At 50.8% G+C, this 8,840-nt stretch overlaps 1 protein-coding gene across 1 annotated transcript in view; it reads left to right on the top strand.

Annotated features, from left to right (window-relative positions):
* The window catches only part of ERLIN1 (ER lipid raft associated 1), a 30,917-nt gene that overhangs the window by 20,851 nt on the left and 1,226 nt on the right, over window positions 1-8,840 (top strand). The window contains exons 8-9 of the mRNA XM_008060865.2: window positions 5,589-5,678; window positions 6,839-6,918. Of these exons, the coding sequence (XP_008059056.1) occupies window positions 5,589-5,678; window positions 6,839-6,918 (170 nt within the window). The remainder of the gene's footprint in view (window positions 1-5,588; window positions 5,679-6,838; window positions 6,919-8,840) is intronic.

Genomic DNA, 8,840 nt, shown 5'->3' with positions numbered 1-8,840 from the left:
GGCTGCGGTGGCCGGGAGCGGCCACTGTACTCCAGTCTGGGCGACGGAGTGAGACTCCAACTCAAAATATAAAATAAAATAAAATAAAATGTTTTTAATTAATATTCAAAAATACAGGAATGCACAGGGAACAGTGTGGTGCAGGCTTGGACGTGGCCATGTTCCTTCAGATCCTTTTAAGGAAACAATTGCGGGACGCGCTGGCTTGTGCCTATAATCCCAACACTTTGAGAAGCCAGGGTGAGAGGATTGCCTGAGCCCACAGATTCGAAACCAGCCTGGACAACTTGGCGAGACCTTGTCGCTACAATAAATTTTTAAAAAGGGTAGCTGGGCATGGTGGCTTGTGCCTATAGTTCCTGCTTCTTGGAAGGCTGAGGTGAGAGGATCACCTAAGCCCAGCAGGTCAAGGCTGCGGTGCCCCTGAGTGTGCCCCTGCACCCCAGCCTGGGCGACGGACTGAGACTCCGACTCAAAAAAAAGAAAAGAAACTTGTGTTTGTGTTGGAAGCCTCCTTCGTGCCCTTCCCTGGTCTTGTTTCTTGACCTTTCTTCTGAGCGGAGCTTCTGTTCTGAAGTTGAGATATGTCCTTTCTGTCCATGTTTTTATACTTGTACTGTGCATAACAAGCTATATAGAATTGCTGTACCTATCTGAACCTATGAAGATGGTACCAAACTCTACCTTTTTTTATTTATTTTTTATTTTTTTTGAGTTGGAGTCTCACTCTGTCACCCAGACTGGAGTGCAGTGGCACACTCACAGCCACTGCAGCCTTGATCTGCTGGGTTCAGGCAAGCCTTCCGCCTCAGCCTCCCAAGTAGCTGGAAACAGGCACATGTCACCACACCCAGCTAATTTTTTATATTTATTGTAGAGACAAGGTTTCACCATGTTGCCCAGGCTGGTCTCAACCCCCTGAGCTCAGGCAATCCTCTCACCTCAGCCTCTCAAAGGGCTGGGATTATAGGTGTGAGCCACGGCACCCAGCTCACAGAACAGTGGTGTTCGTAACTGTGTTTCCTCACACATGTGTGCAAGGGCTTTCCTAGAGTGCTTTACTTAGTACGTGGTGGGAGTCAGGGTCCTGTCACCTTTGTGTTTTGTGGCCTCAGTGAGATGAGTACAGAAACTGAGAACGAGCGTTGAGATGCTTTTACATGTGGTAACACAGAAATTGTGTGTCTGTCGAATTTATTAAAAATCCAAGCTGGGCAGCCCCCTCGGGTCTCCTCCCACTGTGGGAGCCTTTCTGTTCTCTTAATAAATCCTGCTTTCAAAAAAAAAATCCAAGCCTATTTTTTTTTTTGAGTTGGAGTCTCACTCTGTCACCCAGACAGTAAGAATGCTACTACAAACACTTTTATGTCCCCACACTGAAATATCAGATGAAGCGGACAATTTTCTATAAAAACATAATCACCAAAACTGACTTAAAAAGTAACAAATACCTCAGCAGACCTATATTCAATACAGAAATTAAATCAGCAGGTTAAATTTTACAAAAACAAACAAAAAAGCACAAAAATTCATCTCAGTAGACTGAGATGGTTTTCACAAGTGTGTTCTACCAGACCAACGACGACAAGATCACACAATTCTCACACATGATGTCTAAGAACACAGAAATTGAAGACGTGCTTCAGCTCATTTTGAAGCTAGTATAATCGCAATACCAGGAAATAGATGGTAAGAATGTAAGAAAAGACAATTATAAGCTGATCTCATGCATGAAAAGAAGAGTAGGAAATCCTAAAGAAATTACCAGCAAACCACATGCACCTCCTACGTTATGCCCAAGTGGATGTTTACTTCAGGAATGCAAAGATAATTCAGCAACAGAAAATCTACTGATACAATTTACCATGTTAACAGCTTTAAAAAGAAAAATTCAATGTTCATCTCATCATATGCACTTTTTCTTTCTTGTGTGTGCATTTCAATCTGTTAGGAATCAATATATCATCAACTGTCAGAAAAATGGATTACAGTACTAAAAAAAAGAAATTAAATAACAAAACAAAAATATAGGCTTGAGGCCGGGCTCGGTGTAATCCCAGCACTTTGGGAGGCCAAGGTGAGTGAATTGCCTGAGCCCACGGGTTCGAGACCAATCCGGGCAACTTGACGAGACCTTATCTCTACAATAAATAAAAAAAATAAATAAACTGAGCATGGTAGCACATGCCTGTAGTTCCGGCTGCTTGGAAGGCTGAGGCGAAAGGATCACAGAGCCCAGCAGGTCAAGGCTGCAGTGGCTGGGAGTGGCCACCGCACTCCAGTCTGGGTGACAGAGTGAGACTCCAACTCAAAAAAAAAAAAAAAATCAGGCCGGGCTCGGTGTCTCAGCCTGTAATCCCAGCACTTTGGGAGGCCGAGGTAAGTGGATTGCCTGAGCCCGTGGGTTCGAGACCCGCCTGGGCAACTCGGTGAGACCTCATCTCTACAATAAATCAAAAATCAGCCGGGTGTGGTAGCGCGCGCCTGTAATTCCAGCTACTAGGAAGGCTGAGGCGGAAGCATCGCCGGAGCCCAGCAGGTCGAGGCTGCGGTGGCCGGGAGCGGCCACTGCACTCCAGTCTAGGCAGTGCAGAAAAAATTTTTCAGTCTTTTCTAATGGAAACATGAAAGATTATAAATTTTCTTCTAAGTACTACTTTAGCTATGTCTCACAGGTTTTGGAATGCACTTCGCTTATTGGTGTTTAGTGTTATTTTCTTTGAAAACATTTTCTTTATCTCTTCTTTGGCTCATGATTAATAAAAGTTTATCTTTTCCATTTCTGGTTGAGTGGGTTTTGAGGCCACCTTTTTGTGTTGGCTTGCCGTGTTACCGCGTCGTGGTCAGAAAATAAGTGCTGTTCCATGGGTCCTCAAATATGTGTTGAGATGCGTGTCGTGGCCTGCTGTGTGGGGCCCTCTTCTGTCTCTGGTGAGCGTGCGCTCTCCGAGGTGGCCGTGGGCTCCTCGGTGTGTGTTGGTCTGTTTTAGGAGTCAGGCTGTTCACGTCTTCTGCGCTCTGCTTGTTTCTGCTTTCTCGAGCTACCAGCTCCTGAGAAAGGCATTAGAACCTCCCTCTCTGGTCTTGAAGTGGTTGACTTATAATTTGTTAATTTATACATATCTGGGGACTGTGGGATGAAGTCCATTCAGGGTTGTCCTGTCCCGCTGGAGAAGTCCCCTGTTTGGTTGTCAGCTGCCTTGTCCCTGAACATGTTTTCTGGTAGGATCTGCCCTCCCGATGATGATGTCGCTGTGCCAGGTTTCTCTTGGTTCATCATTCTCCTGGTGTGTCTTCCCTGTCTTTTTTCTCCGGCTTTTCTGTCACTGTGTTGTGGGGGTGTCTCTTGTCAACAGCACACAGCTGAACTTTGTCATCGTTTCCAACGTGGGAATCTGTGTTTCCCTGTGAGTTTCGTCTTTCTGTATGTGTTGTGGTTGCTGCTGTGTTTGGGTCTGTTTGTGTCCTTTAATTGTGTGCTGTTTACCATGTGCTTTTTTCTCTGCTGCTGTTTTCTCGCTTTTCTGATTGGTTATCGAATTGACTGAATTGTCTTTTTTCTGTCCTTCCTCTGATTTGATTTCTGGACTGTGGAACTGGTTGTTACACGTCCTCTCCATCCTCTTCTGAGCTGCGCCCTGGGATCCTGTCGCTGTGTCGACATCCCCCCGTCTTTGAGTTTGTGTTGTCCTTCTCCCGTTGATTATTATATCGTCGTTTATTATTGTTTGTTCTTAGCATGGATTTCAATTTACATGTGTTGAGTAATTTTTTCCTCTCCACTACTTCTGGCAACTCACTCTGGTTTTTTCTGCTGGTTTCTTTCCAGTGAAGGCTAAGGAGTGAAAACATCTTGAGTCTCCCTTGGTCTGAAGATGCTTTTCTTCAGTTTGTGAGTGGCAACTGAGCTAATTCTTCCTTACCCATTTGACACTGTAGTTCCCCTCCTGTTTGGCCTCCTGGACCTGCTCGCGAGTAGGCCGTCAGCTGGCTGCTCCTTGGAGGAGGCAGGCTTTCTTCTCTCCTGGCTTGCAAGGTCCCGGAGATGTGTCTGGTGGAGAGGAACCTGTGTCTCACTGGGCTGTGGAGCGGGTTCGTGGCAGCCCTCTGGAGGCCTCGGCTTCATGCGGGAGTCTGAGTCCTGGCATTCCTGGCATTGCAAGGCCTCGTCTCCTGGCCGTGTGCAGGCGAGAGCCCGAGTCCTTTGCCTTCTGTGTCTGGTGACCACACCAGGGCTCTCCCTTCGCTGACGGCATGAGGACTTCCCAGTCCTTCTCGGGACCCCTGCCAGGCATGAAAAACAGATGTGTTCTATTCCGTCCAGCATTTTAGGGTGTTGCTAGCTGAAGAGTTTCTCACTAACCTGTCTACCGTTTTCCTAGAGCTAGAAATCTGGCCGATCTGTTTTGGGTTTATGCCCCCGTGCCAGGGAGTTGTGTTGAAGGGGGGCACCAGGCTCCCCGTGAACAGAGCTGTGTCGAGACGCCTTTGTCTGGGGCCTGGCTGCAGGCTCCAGATCCCTTGCCTTTTAGGCAAGCTTGGTCTTGAGGTTCTGCTGACAGTTAAGTTCCTAGCCCAGTTGAACGTAGTGGATTGGTCTTAGGAAGGTGTAACATAGGTTGGTTTTGCGCTGGGGAACGGGATGTGTCCTGGAGCAGTGGGTGGAGCACACCCACTTGGAGGAACCACTTGGAGACTGTCCTTCCCTTCTGTCCTTTCCCCAGGGCCAGAGGTGAGATGCGTTAAAACCCCCGCTTCTCTGACTGAAGTGGAGTGTGAGGCTGTTCTTGAAGAGCTGCGGTGGGCGGGGTTGGAGTGTCCTCGGTCTCTCTTCCCTGGACCTGGGTCCCCGGCTGGGCAGCGGTGTCCGGGCGGGGCGCTGGCCAGTGTGCACGTGCCCGCTGCAGCCGCGTGCGCCCTCTGGCACCCCCACCTGGGGAGGGCCCTGCTCCTGCTTGCTCCTTCCCTGGTCCTCTGTGCACCACGGCCTTGCCCCGGTGGTCGCGTCTGAGCGCCCCAGCCTGTCGCTCACGCGGACGTCTCCAAGCCCTCCTGCTCTTACTTGCTGTCTTCTCTTGCCGGCAGCTCCTGTCACCGCTCCGCTGTGCCATGTTCCTTCCCGCCTGCTCCTCTGCTTTGATGCTTCCTGCCATGCCCTCCTAGATCGTGTCATTATTTCCTGCCAGGTTCCTTCCAGAAGGCCTTCCTAGGTCTAACCTCCCTCCCTCTCTCTCCTGCCCCAGGATGCAGTCTCCACTGCTGCCCCGCCTCTGGGCTGCTCTGCTGTGTCCTGGGTGCGCTCATGAAGTCCCCCGTTCCCACTAGCTGTGACCCTTGTGGCACAGTCCAGTGAAGGACTGCAGTGCTGACCTTTGTGACTCCTTCCCACAAAGCCAGCTCTGTCCAAGTAGAACATGAAGCAAGAGATATGTTCCCTTTGAGTTGCTTATGTTCTGGATGGATTTCAACTTAATGAGTAAACCAGTAAACTTTTGTAATTAAATGTTAGACCATGCTGCGGATTCTTAGTACTCAGGTACTATAGGAATGTCTTTTAATGAGTTTTTTTTGTTGTTGTATACTTATAGAAGCCGAGAAGATTGCACAAGTGGCAAAAATTCAGTTTCAGCAGAAGGTGATGGAGAAAGAAACGGAAAAGCGCATTTCTGAAATTGAAGGTGCTTTGCAGGGGAGGGGTGGGGGAGGTGAGACTGGCTGTCCTGAGCAGCGCCTAGGAGTCCTGTCTCGGGCTGTTGACGGTGGTGGCCGAGAAGGCTATAGACAGAGCCGTCTGGTCAGGGCAGGTGACTAGCCTGAGAATCCAGACAAGTAGTTTCTTTGAATTGCTGCTACGTGTCTCGCTCTTGGCTGGTCTGAGTGGGTGGCTTGGCCTCTCCTGTTTCTCTTAAGTTGGGCTTATTAGCTACCACTTGATTCTCAGGTAGACTGTGACGATTGCCCACAGTCCATCATAAAGAGTGGACAGTGTCATACACCCCAGCACTGCCAGTTTATTTGCCACCTGTCAAAAAAGTTAGTTGGGAAAAATAGAGATCCCAGTTTTCATGGAGGACCTCAAGCCCTGGGATTTCACACAGTGAGGTGTTGATGTTCTTAGCTCCCGTCTTGAAGACACTTTTCCTTTCTGAGTTGGAGTCTCACTCTGTCCCCAGGCTGGAGTGCAGTGGCTCAGTCACGGCTCATCACGGCACGCCGCAGCCTTGACCTCCTGGGCTCCGGCAAACTTTTGGCCTCAGCCTCCTGAGGAGCTGGGACTACCGACGCACGTCACCATGCCTGGCTGAATTTTAAAATTGTTGTAGAGGCATGGTCTCACGGTGTTGCCCAGGCTGGTCTTGGAACTCCTGGCCCCAAGAGAAGTCCTGCCTCGGCCTCCCAGTTGACCACTGCACCCAGCTGACACTTTTGCGTATACACTGCTGCTTCCTGTCTTTCTGTGTTAACTGCTCTGGACACACTTGGAGGGGCTAGGGCCAGCGCAGTAACTGGAGCAGAGCCTTGTGTCTTCACTGAGTCGTCATACTGAAGCCTAGTGCCAGGGTGGGGTGTGAGGCGTGTGCGAGGGGAGGCCGGGGAGCGGCAGAGACAGCCAGAGCCACTTCAGGGAGAAAACGAGGGCAGCGACGAGCTGAGCGTCACTGACCTTGGCCAGAGAGCTCCCCTTTGAGCAGCAGCTGTCTGGGGCCAGGATTTGAAACTGCTCGTTATTAAGAACTTGCAAAGTGAGATAAGCAGTCGAAATACTAGGGTGGAGAAAGGGACCCTCCTCCTGCTGACGGGTAGATGATCTTCAGCACCTGACGCTGTTTACCCCCAGATGCGGCGTTCCTGGCCCGGGAGAAGGCGAAAGCAGACGCCGAGTTCTACGCTGCACACAAGCATGCCACCTCGAACAAGGTGACCGCCTGTTGTGCCGTGTTCCCTCCTCAGGGGCTCTAGCATGACGGAGGCGACCCCAGCCAGAGCCGGGGAAGGGTCGTGCAAGACAGCCCCCTATCAGCCAGCCACACAGCAAGACCCCCTGCCCCCTCCCTCGTGGGGAGCAAGCACCGTTGTAGCTCCTCATAACCGTGAGGGGCCAGGACTAGGGTGCAGGCGTGTGAGACGGGGCAGCGGTGCAAGGGCTCAGTAACCAGGAAAGCTGAAGGCCTTCTGAAGTGACAAGAGGGACAGAAGGGTGAAGTTCCTATGGAACTACTTCCAAATAAGGTTGCTTCCTGGGTAGATGTTAGCCTTGTGTAGAGCAGTGCTGCTCTCCAGAAACATTCTTGGCACTTTGGGGCGAGACACTTGGTTCCTTGCTGAAGACCATCGCATACCGTGTGGGAAGTTTTGCATCCCTGGCTCTTGCCTGGTTAATGCCAGTAGTAGTACTCACCAGTTGTTTTAATACCCCCCCCCGCCACACACAGACACATATTTCCAGATGCCCCAGTTGAGTACTCTTTGTTTATTGGACTAAAAAACTGTCTCAGCCATGAGGAATTGCACTTGGGGTGACTTGAGAAGGGAGGCGTATGACATATGGGTGAACAGTCTTTGTGTAAGACCTGGGGTACGTTGGCTGCAGAGCACAGGCCGGGCGAGCAGAGGGTGTTCAGTTAAGAGACAGCGGGAAGCCCCGTAGTGTTCTGAGAAGGGAAGGATGGGCCCGAGATGGGTGAGGTTGTCGCGGGGTGAATGGAGCAGGAGCAGGCGCAGGCTGCGAGAGGGCTTGCAGGGGTGGATGGTGCACTAGGAGGGTTGTAGTCAAGGTTGCAGGTGCCATCAGGGCTGAAGGTTTCCGAATTTAGACAGGAACAGCAGCATCTGTATTTAGAAGAAACGGTACAACCGAGAGTCGCTGGTCCTTTGCACATCAGTCTCAATGTAGAAACCCTCTGGACACTGAAGGACGCAGATCTGTGGAGACAGTGGAGCCTGGTCAAGGTGGGCGAAGATGAGCAGCTGCAGATAGGAGCTAGCCGTCGGGCTCCGTGTGGGAGGAGCTGGCTAGGCATGGGTTCAAAGACCTTGCCCTGGGGTCGGCCTCACTTGCAAGGGCCAGTGTTCTGTGGCATTTGGCAAAATGCTGCTGAAAGGCCCATCTGCATTTAAAAGGCTGAGAACGTCAAGAGGTTGTGCACGGCCCTGGCGTGCTTGCAGTGTTTGACAAGGCTCTAAATCCAGTGAAGAGGGTGGCAGTCCAGGGAGGAGAGGTGTCAGAGTGCAGGACACAAGTGCATGGCTGTGAAGGGCAGGGTGGGCATCTGCGGGGGCGGGCAAGCTGGAACTCAAGAAGGGGAAGAGCAAGGGAGGGGCCGAGGGCTTCGGAGGTGCCTGTTCCAGGAACAGTGGACACGAGTTTTAGGCAGCGCCAGAGAAATTGTGTTTGAATATATCTTGGCACCGTGATTTAAATGACACAAAACAACTGGGACAGCACAGGCTATCTGGTGGTTCAACAGTTAAACATACAGCTTCTGGGGAAAGACAGGAAGCCCAATCAGGTGACTTCTTGGGATTTTTTTCCAGTTCTCGAATTTTGTCAAAAGAAGCAGAATCACAGGATTCTGAGGCCAGGCCCTCCCTTCAGAGCTCTGCCACTCCCAGCTGTTGACCTGTGGACCTCTCGAGAGAGAATCAGCAGAGCCCAGCACAGTGGTTCACGCCTGTGATCCCAGCTACTCAGGAGGCTGAGGCGAGAGGATCACTTGAGCCCAAGAGTTTGAGGCCAGCTTGGGAACATAGCGAGACTCTATCTTTAAAAAAAAAAAGATGCCGGGCTTGGTGGCTCAGCTTGTAATCCCGTGCCTTTGGGAGGCTGAGGTGAGTGGATT

Source organism: Carlito syrichta, unplaced genomic scaffold, assembly GCF_000164805.1.
Source record: "Carlito syrichta isolate Samal-C Ts95f unplaced genomic scaffold, Tarsius_syrichta-2.0.1 Scaffold304751, whole genome shotgun sequence".
Lineage (NCBI taxonomy): Eukaryota > Metazoa > Chordata > Mammalia > Primates > Tarsiidae > Carlito > Carlito syrichta.
The sequence above is the reverse complement of the archived record's forward strand: the minus strand, read 5'-3'. Positions and strand labels throughout refer to the sequence as shown.